At 43.3% G+C, this 20,186-nt stretch overlaps 1 protein-coding gene across 3 annotated transcripts in view; it reads left to right on the forward strand.

Moving 5' to 3' along the window:
- The window catches only part of rimbp2 (RIMS binding protein 2), a 64,827-nt gene extending 48,053 nt beyond the window's left edge, over nucleotides 1-16,774 (forward strand). Inside the window, exons 11-25 of one of the 3 annotated variants that reach the window (XM_034118617.1) lie at nucleotides 138-247; nucleotides 324-1,193; nucleotides 3,781-3,932; nucleotides 4,440-5,072; nucleotides 5,436-5,585; nucleotides 6,070-6,231; nucleotides 9,557-9,665; nucleotides 10,160-10,276; nucleotides 11,552-11,733; nucleotides 11,948-12,116; nucleotides 12,274-12,336; nucleotides 12,623-12,726; nucleotides 13,894-13,920; nucleotides 14,386-14,457; nucleotides 16,504-16,774. In XM_034118617.1, coding sequence (XP_033974508.1) covers nucleotides 138-247; nucleotides 324-1,193; nucleotides 3,781-3,932; nucleotides 4,440-5,072; nucleotides 5,436-5,585; nucleotides 6,070-6,231; nucleotides 9,557-9,665; nucleotides 10,160-10,276; nucleotides 11,552-11,733; nucleotides 11,948-12,116; nucleotides 12,274-12,336; nucleotides 12,623-12,726; nucleotides 13,894-13,920; nucleotides 14,386-14,457; nucleotides 16,504-16,662 — 3,079 coding nt within the window. In that variant the 3' untranslated portion in view covers nucleotides 16,663-16,774. The remainder of the gene's footprint in view (nucleotides 1-137; nucleotides 248-323; nucleotides 1,194-3,780; nucleotides 3,933-4,439; nucleotides 5,073-5,435; nucleotides 5,586-6,069; nucleotides 6,232-9,556; nucleotides 9,666-10,159; nucleotides 10,277-11,551; nucleotides 11,734-11,947; nucleotides 12,117-12,273; nucleotides 12,337-12,622; nucleotides 12,727-13,893; nucleotides 13,921-14,385; nucleotides 14,458-16,503) is intronic. The other 2 variants (XM_034118618.1, XM_034118619.1) reach the window with 2 other exon arrangements.
- Nucleotides 16,775-20,186: the final 3,412 nt, after the last annotated feature.

Consider the following 20,186-nt stretch of genomic DNA (forward strand, 5'->3'; position numbering starts at 1 on the left):
CACATATTTTAAAGCAGCACTCGGCAAAAAAATAATTTATATTCTAAAATTGTAGTAGTTAACATTGAAAGACTCTTCTAAAAAATGTGAAATATAACTCCTACAGTTAAAATGTTAATTTATTTTTTTCGCTGTAGTTACAATCCTTATGACGGGCCTAACGAGCATCCTGAGGCAGAGCTCCCCCTGGTGGCAGGGAAGTACCTCTACGTTTACGGGCCAATGGATGAGGATGGCTTTTACGAAGGTCTGACCTGTCTTGGTATTTCATCTTTTGTTCTTTATACCACCAGAATGCCAACATTCTGCTGTCTGTTTCTCAGGAGAGCTGCTGGACGGGCAGCGGGGACTCGTCCCATCCAACTTTGTGGAGTCTGTCGCAGATGAGGATTCAGCCTTTGTCAAACACAAGGACACAGTGGCTAAAGAACCTGGCTACCTCAACCACAGTAGCCTGGGGGCTCAGAGACTAAAAGTCGGCACAGGAGCGGGAACGAGCATAAGCCGACTGTTGTCTGACAGACTAGACTGTTTAAGCACCAGCAGCTTGGGCATGGACCTCCTGGGCTCCTCTAGCAACGGGACAGGAACCTTGGATGTCAACATTGACGAGGTCGGTGAAGACATTGTGCCTTATCCCCGCCGCATCAACCTGATTAAACAACTAGCCAAGAGTTTGATTCTTAGCTGGGATCCTCCTGTGGTCCCGCCGGGCTGGGGCTCCATCAGTGGCTACAATGTCTTGGTGGATAAGGAGTTGCGCATGAGTGTCCCCTACGGGGGCAGGACAAAGTCTCTTCTTGAAAAGCTCAATCTGGAAACCAACACATACCGTATCTCGGTGCAGTCCATCACTGAGCGGGGCCCGTCGGACGAGCTGCGCTGCACTCTGCTCGTGGGAAAGGACGTGGTGGTGGCACCTTACTACCTGCGGGTGGACAACATCTCGCAGGTCTCTGCTGAGCTCTCTTGGATGCCAAGCAGCAGCAACTACAGCCACACCATCTTCCTCAATGGTGCAGAGTACGACATGGTCAAGGCGGGGGGCTATAAGTACAAGTTCTTCAACCTGAAGTCCATGACAGTTTACAAGGTGAAGGTTGTGGCGCAGCCGCATCAGGTGCCTTGGCAGCTTACCCTAGATCAAAGGGACAAGAAGGAGATCTCTGTGGAGTTCTGCACTCAGCCTGCAGGTCAGCCTCCACAACAATACTCACATTAACACTTCAGTAAACAACCCTAATGCAGCTAGATATACTGGGATATTTTAAGCCTAGCTAGCACGATTTTAGCATTGCCATTGTCTATTGATTGTTTGTTTGGGCCACTGATTTGTTCAAGGCAGAAATATTGCAAATATGCACACATACAGAGCATATCCTTGGTAAAGATATGAGGTTTTCTTATGACTCCGATAAAACCCATCACGTTTTCACTATTGTTTACTATCTGCACAACTATTTGATTCATTGCCATGACATGTGGTAGTCATTCATATCCCCCTCAGGATGAATTCCAATAACTAGTTGTCTTGGTTATCTCCTGCTTTGTCCAACACTTCAGTTTATGACCAACTATGACCAAAGTTTGGTGCCATTTCACAGCAGGGTTTTTGCAAATGTAAAATGTAAAGCAACAACTACTTTAATCTCTCTTGAATACCTGGCCCTTTAGAAGCAAAATGCTCCCAGACTGTATCAAAGCCTTAGTTTTGTTGGTGTCGGTATGTACGAATGGTGTGAAAGGTGTATTTATGATAAAAGGGTAACATTGCTCCCCCCCCCTGATAATTTGATTGCTGTTCTTGTAGTCCAATATTCGGTTTCAAAGTCATCTGATATTTCAAAATGAAAGCCATCTGATAATTTACATCCAACACAGCAATCTTTTTATTTACTCAGCCAAACGCTTCAAGCTTATTACATTTACAAACCTGACAAACATCTCCATCGCCATTTTCATTTTTCCCCAGCCACTTTTAGATTGCCCTCAAGGATTTGTGTGTGTACTAATGCGATAAGACACACGCATGGTAGATAAACAAAAAAAAGGAAAGCGCAATGAGAAACATGGAAGAAGAATTTGCTGAATGGAGCTTTAATACCGACTGAAAACAGTGCCTCTCGAAGCCAAATTAGTGTAAATAGTGAGCTTAGATCTTTGGGATTGCTTCTCCCATGAGGCACAGTGATGCTTTGCTGTTGCCAGCTCTAGCTTGGGTCTCACAGCCTGACAGTGTAGCTAAAGAAAATCTTTAAAAGTGTCTCCACAGCAAGCTACATGTATTGTTTTATTTGTGGAAAAACTAAAGCTACAGTGTAGTTAGCCATTGTTGGTACAGAAAAAAATAAGGTTCAGATATGTCATATTGTTGCTTTGTATTTGACTTTGCTTTATTCAACATAAATAGAAGACCAAAACTCCTGTTGTTATGGTATCAGGGTAAGATGCAAGCCGTACAAAACACTAGTCAAAGACCTGAAATAACAGAGAAATCACAAAGTCCAGAGATGGAAAGAAAAAGCCTGAAAGGGACTGAAAGAATGACAGGACAAAGAGGTATTGAGAGAGAAAGAGGGGAGAGGGGGAGGCTGAAGATTGAATTGACATTGTCTGTTGGCAGCTGATGAGCCTACATGCTGAGAGTTCATTAAATGATCTATCTATTGAACATGTTAATTAGAGGCTTCTGAAATAGTATCAGAGTCGTTGGCGTAGGACTGCTGTCAATAAGGAGGACATTGTCTGGAGGCTTTCACATTGAGCATGTATGACTTCTTAGGTTACAACATTTTTTATAAATATTAGTGATAGTCAAAACAACTCAGTGCCTACCGTTTGTGTCCAGAATGAATGAAAGTATAATCACTGAAATATGCATTACTACACTCATTTCTGTTCTCAGAAGAGCTTGTTGTTTGTGACAGGCGTGGTTTAATAATGACAAGAGGAAATGAAATCTCCAAACAACCACTGCTGCTGTTCCAATATTGTGTGTGTGTGTGTGTGTGTGTGTTTGTTGTCTGCTGACAGCCAGTGTAGAAATGTGATTAAGATTGTGTTGATGGAGATTCTCAGACACACAAACAGCTGCACGTTGGGGTTCAGAGATACTGCTGACTGCATCTGCTCACTCTTTCTCACTGTTTGACTGCAGGGGGGCAGCAGCACTGCACAGATGGGTATGTTGTTTAGTATGCAGTCAGCACTGACAGATTGTGGAAATAGCAAACTGTTTTTTTTTTTTTTTTTTTTAAAGCTCCATAGAATATTGTCAGCGAAAATCTGGCAACAGGATATTGCTGTACATACATTGATGGCTTCATGTTGGCAAACGTGGCTCTTTCCAACACTGAACCCCCTGCACCCAATACGCATATGAATGAATCACATGATCCATACCATAAACATGCAGAGACGAGCCTCCAGAATCCTTCTACAAATAAGTATTTGAATATAATAAACATTCAGCTGGCTAGATGCAACATAGCACATATATATCATACCAATCATCATCAGTAAAATCAAGAATGCCTTTTGAACAATTTATAATTAATGTTTTTAATACAATTCTTGGTATTACTATGAGTTTAGGCTTTAAACGGTGCTAGATGTGAGAACCCAAATATGAGAATGGCCTTATTTCATACCACTCTGACATGGTACTTTGGGAAGTTCACAGTACAGAGGTCAGTACGTTCTTTTTTTGATCATGGCAGTGATGGTTGTTGAGCTGTCTTTCTTTCTCTCCTTACCCAGTGTGTGTGTTGTGCTCCCCAGGGCCCCCTCTTGCTCCCCAGGAGGTGCAGGTCCAGTGTGGTCATACGCCGGGGATTCTGCAGGTCAGATGGAAGCCGCCACCTCTGACGTCTTCAGGAACCTCCAACGGGGCCAGTGTGCTCGGCTATGCTGTATGCACAAAGGGACAAAAGGTACCGAGCGTCAGAACAAGACATTTTCTCTAAATCCTGCCATAGAGTTCTTAGAAAAGGTAGCCTTTGCTTTTCTGAATGGTGCCTTCTATGAGTAGTGTTCTGTTGCCATCTCCTGGTGAAATGATATAATGCTGAAATCCCCCCAGGGTCCAGCATCACCTAAGATATCACTTTAAAAAAAGAGAGCTGTAACAGGCTCCATGATGATGTGTCAGTAAGACACTCTTTCACAGGGAGCTTTTGTTTGTGTGTGTGCAAAAAGGTGTCTATCAACCATGATAGTGTCCAGGTACATTTTAAACCAAAATCAGCGAAGTGCAAATTTAACCATAAACAGTTTTTTGAGATGCAGCTTTTTTAATTATCAGGTCTTTCTCTTCAGCCAACACGTATGAGAGCTAGAAAAGCATGTAGTTTGTTTGATGGAAGGGTAACACAATAAGTGCTTCTGCATGCTACATTCTGAAATGCCCTTTGATAATCTGGTTCTCTTTATGAATACAGATAGCAGAAGTCCTATACCCCACAGCTGACTATGTGACTGTGGAGTTGAACAGGATTCAGGGTCTGGAGGCCAGGGAAATCATTGTAAGGACGTTATCCACACAGGGAGAGTCACAGGACTCGCCCGTGGCCGTCATCCCGAACAATCTCTTGGGCTCACCACGCCTCTCCCACCGGACCACTGCGCCGTCCCATCCTATGTCCCACCCACAGTCCCACCCTCCTTACCCATCAACATACCCCCCAAATCATCCTCAGCCCCAGGTGCAGCCTTTGCCTCGAGCCCAGCCCCACACTCTGCCCCACACACAGCCGCACACGCAGCCCGTCTGCCAACCCCCTCCTCATTTCCCGCACCACCCCATGCCCAAGTCCACACCGTTAGTAAGTGCCAGAGAGCAAGAAACCAAAGAGCATGAGGTGGGAATGCGGACAGCCCCGCCCTGGGAGCGAGCCCCCTCTCCGCTGCCCCCCATGCGGGGACCCAACCTGGAGCCGCCTCACTTCCAGCCACGGCGATCGCCCTCTCCTCAGAGGATCCTGCCACAGCCTCAGGGAGCCCCCATCCCCAACACCATCGCCAAGGCCATGGCACGGGAAGCTGCCCAGAGAGTGTTTGCCGAGGGCAACCGGGTGCGTAGGGCTTTCATTATATCAATTGTAGCAGTGGATATTAATAAAGTGTTCATATCAACATGTGATAGAAATAAGCCAAGATTTTTGCTTGGTTATGTAATAATGCTTATTTCCCCTATTTTTTCCATTCTGAACATAAAGGGACCACAGCCTGAATGTCATTGTACAATAACCATGATCCTAAAAAGTATTGGTTTAATTTTCTTTTGAAAAAAATATGGAGCTATATTAGAAAAAGAAAATCAAAAAGAAAAAATGTAGATGACTTTTTTTTTCACTTAAATTGAGGGGAAAAAGGATTGAAGGAAGGTAACAATACTTAATAATTTTTTTAAATCAAAATAACATCTCTGTTATCAGGTTGAGAAAAGGAATATCTTTAGTGAGCGAGGTAACGCTTTGCATCCAGTCAACTCTGATGAGGAGGAGGATGGCTACGACTCTCCTCATGCGAGGAGAAGAGGAGCATCCGTGGATGAATTCCTCAGAGGATCAGAGTTGGGGAGACAGGTACTTTGTGTTTAGACAATGTGTATCACTTTCTTTTAAGAACAAAGCAATCAGTACGTACTAATTAAATCAATTCCCATCCCATCATATCAAATGAAAGCCCATCTTAATGAGTGTTCCTGCATCTGTGATCTTATCTAAAAAAATAAGATGAAAAACTGAATTACACTTTCAGTGCAAATTGTGTAGCTATACAAGAGTTTTCAACAGCACACCACATTCAGAATGTGATCATCGCAGTAGACATTTATCAGTATTGATAGATAAAGGGAATTAAGTGGGTTTGCCAGCCAATACGAGTGTGAAGTTGTCCAAGTCTTAAGGTGACATCATTGATTGTAGACACTTTCTTTATCTTCTTGGTAATGGTGACTATTGTCAAATAGTCCACCAAACTGAAAGGATAACATTTAAAAAGTTAAACTTGTTACTTAATATTCTCCTTTTCAACTCTATTAACTTCTCTCTTTCATTTTCCCATCAGTCCCACCATCAACACTACAGCCACAGCGAGGAGTACCACACGGAGAGCAGCCGGGGCTCTGACCTGTCCGACATCATGGAGGAGGACGAGGAGGACCTTTACTCTGAGATGCAACTGGAGGAGGGCCGTAGGCGGAGTATAAACTCTCACAACACTCTTAAGGTACAAACTGCACACCTTCTCTCTGTAGTGGCCAGGGGGAGGACGTGGGGGAGACAGGGCTTTAGGGAGGGAGAGGGTCTTTCCACCTGCAGAAGTGCTCTCTCTCACAGGCTCTACTACCAGGCCCGTCGTGGCTCCTCTGCATCAGCTCCCCCACTCACCAGCCTGCTCCTACACCCCGCACCTCCATCACTGCCGATCAAGGCTAAGCTCATGGGAATGGCTCCTTATACATAGCTGTACCGCATGATCAGGGGGAAAGCTTAATAAAGCATAATATTGAGTTATGGTTTGCATTTTTAAGCTCTTCATACGGCAGCAAAGGTTCCAAGTGTCAGATGTTAGAATGTGATTCTGAAGTGCACATTTTAACATACTTTACTGTATCGAAGGGTCACTGCATATCAAGTGCATATGGGAATCTCATTTAAGTGAGTACTTAAATGGAAATATTCACGTTTGTTTATGTTCGTAATGTTCTAATGTTTAATTGTTCTATTGTCGATGTAAATGTTCACATTGTCTGTACATGAGCCTGTCTTCATTTGGTTTGTCAGTTAGTACGTGTGGATCTAAAGCAGTATGCCATCATGTTAAGAAACTCAGTCTCTGTATTTTAGTAGAATTACAAAGCCAATACAAAATCATCGCAGATTTCGTTTTGTCTCGGTTATTTTGAGTTAAATCTGTACAATTATTCGAGTATTTACTCTTTAAATACACTAATGCCGCATCTCTTATGTCATCTCCATCTAATTGTTATACTGTGGCACATTATCCACCCCTTATGCTTCTATCATAGAGCATTATTGTTTTAAAACATGTATAGTGACTATATAATAATATACATTTTTCATTAGATATTGTTAAGAAAATAGTCACTTATTAATTGTCAAATGAACTTCTGCAGTTTTTTTCTGTGAGTACATTGAAGTATGTTTCACTTTATTCTAAATGGTATCATTATGTAGCTTATTCTCCCACTCAGCTTTATGTCATTATCAGTTTCCTTTTTGGAAGATTTATTCATTCATTTCATCATCATAGTGTTTTCACTTATCCCTCACCCGTGAGTCACTTTCTATTTTGATGGATATTTCTAATTGCTCACAAGCGAAATTCCCTTTTTTACACATTAACTTCCAGTTCTCGCTCAGATTATCAGTTTTATTATTTTTACTTCTCCACATTTGAGCCCACACAGATTCCTGTTCAGAGCATGCCATTTTCCTCCTCACGGAATGAGACTGCATGTTTTACTACATTGCCACAATTAACTAATTCTGTCTTTATTTTGTCTTTTCCCCCCCATGTGTTCTATTCACATACTGTGTTGTTTCCTGCCTGTTCTAAAACCTCCGAAAAAACTTTTCAACCCTCCTCACAAAAATCTAAACTGAACGTTTTTGAATTGAACTAACTGAACTGTGAAATTGTGGAACTTTGCTCCTGGTCACGACTGAAGGCGTATTACAAGCGCCAGGACTTAGCCGAGGAGAGGGACTGCTGGGACCTCCAGAGGGAGGTGGTGAAGCAGAAGTCGCTCCGCAGCAAGCGCCTCCACAGCATCCCCGAGGTGGCGGAGGAAGAGTCCGACTGCGTGGACAGCATGGGCCAGCGCCGCTACGAAGAGGGCAGGCGGCCAGGGACGCCACATACTCAGCGTAGGATGTACCCACAGGACCCCCACATGAACAACCATCAGAACAAGAACTCCCGCCACCTGCAGCGGCAGCGCTCCTCGCCTCGCTTCACCGACGGTCGCTACGGCTACAGCGCAGACGACCGTGGCTTGGTACGACCCAACCGCCAGAACACCAAGAGTCCTGACAGCGGTTTGGACTGCGGCAGTGAGGAAGAAGGCTCTCTAGGCCGAGGGTATCGAGGGTACTACACTCATGGGAGCCCCATGCGCGGGCCCATACAGATCATACACTGCGAAGGCCCGGTAGAAAGGCGTGCGCTGGCCATGGGTCGCAAAAGAACTCTGACTCGCCAGTGCAGCGTAGAGGAGGAGTTCGCTGACATCCCAGCGACTACAGCCAAGTCGGTGCACAGGGGGGACTTTAGGAGCAGGGAGCACTTTGGGCCCAGTCAGGAGGTTGGGCCCAGAAACTACTCCAGGGAGGGGGCCCTGAGCGAGGGCAGGCTGGACGAGCTGGACAGGGTTTATTACAGCCCCCACAGGGAGGCTAGGGCCCATTCTTTGTCCAGGCTCAACAGGGACCAGCCGCTGGTGTGTGATTCAGACTTTCTGCTGTACTTTCATCAGCAAGCTGCCGCCATTCTGTTTTCTTAATGTTGTCTGTTTTTCTTTATGATGACCCCCTTTTTCTTTTCTTTCATTTGCCGTTTTGTTTTTCATTTTTATGACACATTATCACATGTTCATGGTTGGTCCGACTTGATGTTTTATTTTGTATGTGTTACTTTGCTTGTACTCAGAATGTCAGGTGGATTTTAAAGTAGAGTTTTCTATTACCTAAAGGCCATTTACCTGCGTTTTGACTTCTCATGTCTTCGAGGGGAAAGGTTTCATGTAAAGGAAAGTGCTGCTCCGGTCTCTTCTTCCCCTGCCTTCTCTCTGGCAGCTGCCGGCTTCATTTGTTTATCTCCATGACTCGGCCTCTGCTGCTGTATCTCACCACTTTGCGCTTGAAGCTCCATTTCAGCATCTCCTGCCTCTCATTGCTTCATATTCATATTTAGGCCAGATCAAGACTTCTGCAGCCTGCGGAGATTCATTTAGCCATCGACCCATACTCATCATCTCTTGCTTGCCTCTTTCACATGTTTCAGCAAAAACAAACTTGTTCATCATCACTTCTCATATTAAATGTTTTGATTTTGTAGTATACATCGCTCCAGGCTAACGGTATAATGGCTTTCTCCATCTAACTACATATTTATCCATTATTTCACTCCTTTTCTTCTCATCCACTCCTTCTCTATAATCATCAATCGTGCCGCCATTTGCTTTCTTTTCTCATCAAGGAGCTGACATGCACAGAACAAAACAAACCAAACAAATGGTCTTTAGCTAACCATCTGACCCTTTCTGACCCCCAGTCCATGTTGTTGTGTTGGGGGTTGATTTGATTTACTTGTTTTGATGGTCTGTGGGGTTTCCTTATTGTTTCAGTTTTACTATTATTTTGCTGCCCTAAGGACAAATGGAAGTCACAACATTTGCTCTTATGGTTTTTTTCTGTTGTTTTAACAGGATTGTGGGATTCTGTAAATACCTTTTTATAAAGTTATCTAATCTTCAAAATGCAGGTGGTTCGTTGTTCTAACGTCTCGTCTTTTGTTTTTCACTCTAAAGATCATTGGGAACTCTTCATCACATGGAAACTCTGATCGCCTGGACCACTCAGGAAGGAGGGCGGTTCACATCGGCAACCCCCCTCAACTGCGGCAAATCCCATCCATTGGTTAGTGAGGTCACCACATGAGGAGAAGCGTCATCCCACCTGCAGGGCCACTGATGTTTGTGCTATTTATACCATGTGTTTCCCTTACCCATGTGAGCCGAGCTGTACATCTCTCCCATAGAGCTTAACTGTCACGTAGACCTTTAATTTGTGGGGTGAATGCACACCCTGTAGCTGTCCATCCTCACAAGCTGGAATCGCCAAATGTTCACATGCAGCTCTTCAGGAAAGTCTTCCCAGATACACTCCCTACTGTATGCCTGTGTTTACTGTGGGTTAACATGTTTACATGACCAACCAATTTGACCTCCCAGCATTGCTGTTTTACACCCAGTGACTCCAGAGTGAAACCTGTTGCCTTGTACACCCCCCCCCCCACCTCAGGGCAACCCCATCATCCTACTGTCTCAGCATGAGTGAATGGGCCATGGGGTAGAGCAGAGTGTGTGTGCGGGGATCTCTGACCGTAACGTTGTGATTGGTGTCTTCTGTAGAGATCACCATGGACAGTAACAGTGAGGGGAACCTCTCACCCGTCAAGGAGGATGTTAACTATGGCAGTGTAGCTCGGCGCAGGATATGGCGAGCTTTGTCCTCAGAGGATCAATATGGTATGTGGCGCAGCTGACTATGACAATTCACCTTGACAATGCCAGAAAAGGCCAAGAGTCGTTTTTTTTAACACATGCAGTGATATGGTGGCCTTTGTTCTGTGCTGAACAGTTAGCCTCTTTGTATAGCTTAGCTTAGCGATGCTGAATACATCTGACGGGGGAAACCAAGACTGGCCCCTTTTCCCGCTTTTTGGAGAATGAAAATCCCTTCCCTGTATGTACTCCTTCAATCCCTATAATCCCCAACTCACGCCTACTCTTCCCGTTCACCCTCCATATGCAGGCCACTCACCCACCCCACAGTAACTTCCCCCGACCTCCTCTTCCTTAGCTCTTTTGCCTCCTCTTCTTTTCCTTCTCCTCCCTCCTTCATGAGCCAGTAGCCCGTTTGCTTTAATTTTGCATGAGCCGTTTACAATACAGTGAGAAGGAAAGACTGAAACACATGTCACATCTTCAAAACGTCACCTTTCAGTTGCTTAGTTAGTATTGGTTGCAATACGTCTGAGCCATCATCCAGACTTACAATCTGCCATTGAAACATTTAACATGGTGATCCAAGGGAAGCATGGGGAACTGATATCAGGTTCATCCCTTCCCCCTCTCTGATATCTGCGATGCCAGGAACTGCTGGGGCAATTGATGTGTTATCTCCCTTGGGAACGTGCCTCCTTTGTCCTTTTTTCGCCGCACATTGTTTCCAGATGTGGCCTCAAAGCATGCCTGTAACACCTGCATTTGATATAGGAATGCTCTCCTCATCGTGTCCAATCCCGGGAAAAGCATGCATGTTAATTAGCCTCTGTGAGATAAGGCAGTGAAACAGCAATGAACAATAGTGCAGTGTTACTCGTGTCCTGGTGTGCACAGTCAGTTCAGTTTCCCTTGCAACCTGAAATCTGCTTGACATGTGTTTCCTGTCTGTGCTGTGCTGTACTGTGCTCCCACCGTGCTGTGATGTTTAGAGACTGTCACGCCAGCTAGCAGAGATGTGTGAACGAAGAACCCCACCATGTGCCACGGTTGCACCGAGCCTTTTTCTGTAAAAGCACCCTTTGCTTTCAGTGCGGGAACCCGACAGGAATATGGTTTCCAAAGTAAAAGAGATTTAAAACCAAAAGCAAGATTTTCGGCTCTTTTTTCACACATGCATCTCATCGCCCTCTCCCCTGTCAGCTCTAACAAAGAGACATCTTCTGCTCTCATTGCCTCTACAGCCAGCGTGGCTGTATAAGGCTGGTAGTAGCAGCAGAGGCCTCCTCTATGTTTCAGACGGCTATGGCGGGCGGCGAACCGGGCGGGGACGGCGCTCCCCGGAATACTACGAGGAGTCGGAGCCGGACGAGATGACGCGTGTGTTCGTGGCTTTGTTCGACTACGACCCCATGTCCATGTCTCCCAACCCTGACGCTGCTGACGAGGAGCTTCCATTCAAGGAGGGCCAGATCATCAAGGTGCAGTTCTTAGACACTACAAAGACCTATAGACGGATTTGTTTCATGCATAGCAAAAAAATAAAATGATGCTAGATGTCTTGTCTCTTTAAATCCTCTATGCCCAAATGTTGTCTTAGCTAATGCCTTTAGAAGTGCCTTTTCTAATCCTTGTTTTACATATTATCTGTTTCTGCCATGCCTTTCTTCCCCTGACACTTTGTTGTTCCTTTAGGTCTTTGGGAACAAAGACACGGATGGTTTCTACAGGGCGGAGGTCCGGGACCGAGTTGGTCTGATCCCTTGTAACATGGTCTCTGAGATCCAAACAGAGGATTATGATATGATAGACCAGCTCCTTAAACAGGGCTTCCTGCCACTCAACACTCCTGTGGAGAAGTTAGGTGAGATGTTTTCCTTCAGCACCGCCTTGCATTCTTCTGTTTTTTACTTTGCCTTTATACCCTCCCTGACTTCCAACTTAATGCTCTTCTGAACTGTCTTTTACTGACACATTTATCCTTTCCTTTGCTCTTATTCTTTTTCTGCTTTCTTGTAAAGTGAACTGTGACCGTTTCAAAGATGGCCGCTCAATAAATCGCAGGTCCAGAAAGTCCAAGCGAGGTCTGTGTCCAGTGAGATGCTCTTCTGCTCTTTACTTTACTGCTCCTTTCCTACTTCTCACCATCTTTTTTCATCTATTGACTGCTTCAAACTCATCTCTAATATATCTTTTGTATCTAGGCTTACCATAACTCAAAACATGAGGGTAGTTTAGCTTGCAAGCCAGATTATGACATTTCAAAGCTATCATGTTTCATCACAGCTCATCAAATCCTTCAGGAAAGATGATATGTTATTTCCACTGATTTACTGTTTTTCTGTTTATTATCACTTGTTCTCTAAATAGAGAGGAACAGGCGGAGTGGCCGGCAGCATCCGATGTCCACACGAAGAATGGTGGCTCTGTACGACTACGACCCCCGGGAGAGCTCCCCTAACGTTGATGTAGAGGTACTGCCCTCCTGTGGCTCCAGATATTCACTTTGTCTGAATCATTCTCTGTCACCACCATCATGTAAACAGATGCGTAAAGCAGTCGAAGCACAAAGATGAGGATGTTCAATGTTTTGTTTAATGATTTCACTATTTAAAGTCATTTTGGGAGATAAGCATATTCACTGTGTCGCCAAGCTAGATCAGATTGATGCTACTCTTGTGTCTGTCAGGTAAATATTAAGCTATAGCCAGAGAATGGTTAGCTTAGCTTAGCACTAAGGAAATAAGCAGGGCGAAACTTCTAGACTGGCTCTGATCAAATGTTTAAATATACAGTATCTGCCTCTGTATTCTGTAAGCAAAGAACTGAAATTAGCATGTTATACCTAATTCGTGTTCAAGTTCTTATTTGAAGACGGTTGCACACAGAGCCAATTCATCTATCATGCTTCTTTCAACTTAGATACCTCCGTTAGCTAAGTAAATGTTTTTGAGTACTCAGAAAAGCACTATATAAGTTAAATGTATTATTATTACACTTCCATGTAGTACACGGTGTACACTATGTACTTTCTTTAGTGAGTTGTGTGAGTTTTGATGGGGTAGTTTTGTCTAGAGTTGAACTCGGCTGTTCTGCAATTATAGGAAGTAAGAATCGCATAATTTGACCACTTCTTCTTCTTCTTCTTGTATTTAATGGCAAATTGCAACCCGACCAAGCCAAACCGCCGACATCTGACCGTGATTGTCGCACACTGAAATATATCTGCCAAGATGGCGACCAATTAGGCTGAGATGTATCCAGTGACAAGACTTGCCTACAGACAAAAAATAGACCCCAGTTTTTTAATCATCAGTTTTTGTACAGATTCAACAAGTTAATAACTGAGCCTTAGAGCTGCTGGCAGATGCTTTTATAACAGAAAAATTCAGGATAGCTTTTTCTCCCTGCTTACAGTCTTTATTTCAAGCTAAGCCAACCCTCTGCTAGCTGTAGCATCAAACGAGTGGTATCCTGGCGAGATGATGTTGCACTAATCCTTGTTGTGGCAATATGTTACCAAAGGGCTACAGTTAGCATTGTGTAAGATACAGGATTGAATTACTTTCCCGTGCTGTTTTTTTGCCCCCGTCCCCCCTTCACTTACTCTCACCTTTCTATTGGCACTGGCACCGACACAGTATGAGGGCAACAGACTGAATGAGGAGGTGAGTGAGGAAGAGGAGGGTATGGTACTGTCTGCTCTGTGTGTGTTTCCTCCCCCGTTTGTTGGAGTGCAAACGAGGAAGTGGGCTTCAGATGACGGGCCCTGGCAGTCATGAACACAGCCCTTCATGCGTTTCCTCAGCCAGCATCTCCCCTCCTCAGTTTGGTCCATTGTGTCGACCTGTCTCCTAAATACTGTACATACCCCCCCCCCCCCCCCCCCCCCCCCCCACCCCCCCGTAGGACAGATGTGCCCAGTGTGTTGCAATCCTGTCTTCAAAGTTCCACCATGTGATGCATCGACAGTTGCAACAGTCCGACTGAGTTGACACTCGTGTTTAAGATGCATCACATTCATTTGGAGAAGGAAGCACAGCATTTCAAACTCCTCCAACCCCAGTACACCTGATGTTTTTTAAATCTGTTTACTGCTGTCCAGTATCGTAATGCTCTTTCTCCTTTGACAGCCTGAACTGACTTTCTGTGCCGGTGACGTCATCACAGTTTTCGGTGAAATCGATGAAGATGGCTTTTACTATGTAAGTTCTAAACATTTCTATTTTCATGTCCTTTTAGCATCTGTTTCTGTTTTCCCCTACTATTTCAGAGCACAATGCATCTTTACAGGTGAACTACAATAGGTACAGTTTACATCAAAACACATCTGTGCGTTCATCATAGAGTTGGGAAGTGGGAGGATCATTTTCATTATCGACTAAACTGCCAAACATGTTTTAGATTCATTGTTTGCTCCTTTAAATGAAAATTGTGAAAAATATCCATCCAAGTTCAGTCTAAGATGATGTCTTTGAATGTTTTGTCAGTCTAAAACTGAAAGATATTCACTTTAACACAGCATAAAACAGAAGAACTGGCATTTTCTGACTTTCAGAGGCTTTTTGCATAACAAACCAAAAATATCTTATCAAAATAGTTGTGATTTTTTTTCTGTTGTTCAACTAATCGTTCAAGCCCTTTTCACACCTTGGCTGCGGCTCATTGGTAATGTAGCATTTATAGCAATACAAAAACCATGTATGTCTTGGAAACAAAGGAGAAGTCATTAAACAGGTGGCCATAGCTTGAGTGTACATTTATATTTTCTTTTTAAATGTATTGTAAAACCATCCAATAAGTCAGCAGAACTAAGATTTTTGGCACCCCTGGTTTATAGTCCCATTCATTTCTTCCATAGGCAATGTCCTGTGACTCATGTTTGGATCTGCTGAATGTACAAACTTGTGTTCATGCTTATACATTATCGCATCGTCCTCCCATTTCTCAACTCTATTGCAGCTTGATTTGAAACTGAGACCTCCTGAAAGTAAGGGGCGATACTCTGAAACTGAAGGGTAACATTGAAGGTTTCTCATTTCTCTAATTCCCCTCCTCGACTCCTATCCTCGTGTCTTAGTCCCGCCCACAGGAGATGCGAGTGGAGGAGCCGAGGAGGGGAACCGAGGAGAGAGGAGGGGAAGCAGCAGGCGGTTAGAGAAATGAGAACTCCTCTCCTCTGAGCGGTCATTTTAAAGAGACGTCCATTAATGATGACAGGAGGCACAGCAGCCCTCTGTCTGATGGACAGATGTGTTCATGACGACTTATATATTTACTTTTAATTCATTCACAGTGCGGTATAATGAGACAATAACAGGCTACAGATGCGGACATATACACACAAATATATATTTATATAAATATACAATTTCAGAATCAAACAAGTATGAGAGCACTCTCATAATAAAGTAACAGAATCAGAGACTGGATATATCCCCCCCCCTCTCTCTGGTCGCTGAAATGGGGAATTGAAATTACGGGCCAAAAGTTTTATTTACAAGTATTAAAAGTAAGCATAGGACACCAAACCAACTGAGACCCGTCTGTCCGCTGCATCTACGCACTGTACAACACGCACCTACGCACTGTACAACACGCACCTACACACTGTACCACACACACCTACACACTGTACAACACCTACAGCTCCTAAAGCATATAATATATATCAGGATACAGCCGTTGTGTTTACTATTTTATTATGTGAAGCACTAAATGGTCTTAGAAAAATATCGACTCTTTGTTTGTGGATATCTACTAAACTAAAGCATACAAATAAAGAGAGTAATGTAGGCCTGTTATACTGAGTGATATATATTATACACACTGCTCTGCTTTCTGCACGGACCTCACAGCTGTTCTCACTGTAAACATCGCGTTACCGTTCAAGCAGTTAGTAAAATAATATCCAGGGGATGCATGCAGAGCTGTCATTGGCTGAGATAAGTCCGGCCGTGCGTCACGACTCTTTGAAACATCACTGTTGCCGGAAATACATCCGCGGAGGACCCATCAGTGTATCCTCGGTTATAGCTCCTCCAGAGAGCCTCCTCGATGCTCGATCCTCGGTCCTCGATGTGCATTTAGAGAAATTAGATGTCCTTCTGCATGGCGCGCTGAAATCCATTTCCGGGTCACTACCGGAGGACCGAGGATTCGAGGAGTCGAGTAGGGGAAATTAGAGAAATGAGAAACCTTCATTGAAAGCTAAACTCAGCTGTGTTTCACTGTCCTTGTGTGCTTCTCAGGGCGAGCTCAATGGACACAAGGGACTAGTTCCTTCCAACTTTCTAGAAGAAGTGCCTGACGATGTGGAGGTTTTTCTCACTGACTCACCATCTCGATACCCCCAGGACACTCCTGCACGGATAAAGACCAAAAGGGTACATGCTCCTTCGCAGTACTAGCCCTCTGTCATCCATTTTCAGTTCCCTCTATCTCTTTTAGTACCGTGTCTGTGCGTGTGTGTGTCTCATTGAAGTACAATGGGATTTCTGACTTTGGAGCATTACACTGTAAATAAATAGATGTCTAAGATCTATGAAAAAATAAAATTTTAAGACTAATACTTGACAGAGGTACTTTTATTTTTCATGTTTACCGCTGTGAAAGGGGGGGGGGGGGTTGTGCATTGTATAATACATGGATATATTGTATTCATAAAGCATTCTCAATGAGAGTGACTTTTTACTTGTTCTGTCATGTCTTGAAAAAGAGCAGTTAACACTTTTTGCACATGCATATTTAGCATTCTAACAGATGCTTTATGAATATATTCTGTGTCTGATCTCAAATAATTTATAATAGAGTAAATAGTTTTGTTGTACTGAAAGATGAACTATGTAGTCTGTAGCTCAGCATGTCCTATATTCCAGATGCATGAATTCTTGAACATTTTCTAAAAAGAAGAGTCTAGTGTAGTACAACTTTTGTATCTGCTCCTGAACGCCTTGTTTTGTATATTGCTTTCTTGTAAAGTAGCACGCAAAGGTCACTTAGCCTATGTTGCCATCAGAGAATAATTTCAGAAGTAATGATTTACTAAATGTAAATATGTGATGTTATTTTTGTGTTTAACAAATAATGCAATTGTTGAAATATGAATAGGTGTCATCAGATATTTCTTTCCTTGTGTGTTCTAATTTGCCATTTGTCATAGTGCAAACTATTGAAATGCCATCACCATATTTTGTTTTATTCCTTTTTCTCACCCGCTTGGCAAAACAGAAGAAGAGTGTTCATTTCACACCTTAAAGGCTCTGTTTCCGTCACGTAAGTGAGCAACTGAGGATACCAAGATTACGCTCCCCTCGTCTAATGCAGATGTCAAGGGTACCCTTAGCGTCTGGTATGCAACATGTGTTTTTTATCTGACATTCCTTCAGTGCTGCCATGCCTTTGGGTAGTCTTAAATCCCTCTTTGTTTCACCTCAACCCTCAATACTGTTTGTTGGTAGGCGACCGTCACCCCAGCCAATGCATTAGACAAGAAGTATGGTATCTTCAGTTGTTTCTCTGAGTGTTGTACATGACAATGTTCGTCTCCTGCAATAAGTCTCCTGCTGTAACTCATGGTAAGCTAAAAGGCCGTAGTTTCACAATTACACGCACTTATTCAAAATAATTTGTAGTACTTAAGACTACTCCCAGTGCAGAAAACCCTCAATTTTCTATGCAAAACTCCAAATAATGATACCATGAAAATATTGAATTTGGATTTGCAGTTCAAAAGTAATTTGGGCCAATTTGGGATTGTTTTCTTGTATGTAAAGAATAATGTGAAATGGTAAGACAAATCACTTTATGCAAATATAATAACAGTCCATGTTTATCCAATCCGTAAGCATTGAAGTTTAAAACAGTGCTAATGCTGTGAACCAAGACTAACTATCACAGTCAATTGCCAACTGATCATTATTGAATTAAAGCGAGACTATAACATTTGAGCTGACTAACGGCTACAAATGAGAGTCAGATTATGCTGAATTGCTACACTCATGTTCAGCATTTAGAAATCTGACAGTTATGTTTGTTTTACAGCAATAGCTACCAACCTACCTAATTTACTGCTAACATTAGCCACCATAAGGTGAATACAACTCTTTATATGCAAGTGTAGGCATGTTTTGTTTTTAACAGTCCCGCTTTAAAGTCAGCATAATGAAATACAAAAGATTTTGATACGTTACATGTTCTGGTGTTCTAACCACATGTTTATATAAATGGAATCTTTGACCATCTGTCTTTCCAAAGTGCAATTTAAAGGAGCCTTTTAGCTCATGATTACAGAAAAGGAATAGTGACTAGTAGTTTCTCTGTGACCCAGTTGTACCAGTAAATATCCATATTTAAGGGGAAGGAAAGTGAATGTGATATAAATATGTCCCACTTTTCCCAAAATGCAAATGTGTTGATGTGAGAGGATCTGCCCTATCCTTGATATTTATTGTTGGGGAAATGTTGTCGACAAAATAATGTGAAAGTTAGTCTGTTAGTGTCATGCTTACATTTTGTGTTGTTGTAGCTAATTCCTAGCAGCTTCATCAAAAAAAAATGCTGATTCTACCTGACAGAGGGAGGGGGGGGCAGTGTATCTTTACCTGAGTGCACGGGACAACGTCCAGGGAGGTAGACTTCAGATCTGTGGTGGCCCTGCTGAGGCAGAGAGGACTTAGGAGTCGGGGAGTAGTAACTGAGGGGGGAGGGACGGCTGGCTTTTTAACACCCTCAACTGTCCCTTACGGGTCTTCCATTAGGTTCCACTGGAAAACTCGGGTCGGCCCAGAAGAGCAGGCCCTCCCACAGAGCGCCCGCACCCCCCAGGCTCCGGCCCTGCCACCCTGTACTCCTCCAAAGGAAAAAAGGACTGCTCTCCAAAGGAAAGACACTGTTGCAAGGACTTGGCGCTGTAAAATAATTTCTCCACATACTTCCTTGTAGTGTTTTAAAAAAAGAAAAGCTTAGCAAATGCTTTATTCTTGTACATCCATCGTATACTAGAATATTTGTATTTTGTTAACTACATATTTTCAATACCACATTTCATATTATGATCCTGAGACCTCGTTGTGTCGGCCGGTATAGTATTCAGTATCTTACCTCCAAGTCTGACTGATGTTTGCTGACAGAGACACGGCCGGGCAGTCTGCACATTGTGAGTTACCAAACGTATCACATTATGAGTCCTACCCGTGTCTGTGTACAGAAATCAGAATGTCAATCAAACCCAGAGGGATCAATTTAACCTGGGTGTTCAGTTTTCAATCCGAAGAAAGACAGAGTTATTCCACACAGCCAGTTGCATAAAATGTATGAGAGGTTTGCATGCTTTACTTCAGCACATTCCCTCCTGACCCCTGAGAGAGCATGCAGTACTATACTACAGCGTGGCTGTGCAGTATACTGTGACAAATCAGCAGAATTAACTCCTACTCTTCTGCCCTAGCTCAACGGCTGTGATAGAAGAAATGTCCCCCCCCCCAAACCTTAAAAGAAAAGGAAGCACATGCTGTTTCTACTTACAGGATCTCTGCAGCCTGAATGGAAATGCCTAGTAGATCCAACCTTCATGTATTTGCCTTATAATCGCACAATGGTTAGTTAGTAGTGCCCAGTAGTGTGCAGGTCCATGCATTCTATTAGTTTACATCAGTACCTTCACATAAACATGTTGATCCTGACCTGTGATGTGCGGGGTTTCCATTAGGACCAGAGCTCACATGTAACTGTCCAAGACTCCTGTGGGGATGATGTCTATCATGGTCAAGACTTTTAATTTTAGAAAATAGATGAAACAAATTCTCTCTGCATCCCAAATGTTGAGGCTGAGTAAATGTTCTTATCTTTTAGGTAACGGTTTTTAATGCCACACTGATGCACATCTGGTTTAATACAATGACTACTCTACAGAGAAAACTACATTACATTAACA

The sequence above is a fragment of the Trematomus bernacchii genome, unplaced genomic scaffold, assembly GCF_902827165.1.
Source record: "Trematomus bernacchii unplaced genomic scaffold, fTreBer1.1, whole genome shotgun sequence".
NCBI lineage: Eukaryota > Metazoa > Chordata > Actinopteri > Perciformes > Nototheniidae > Trematomus > Trematomus bernacchii.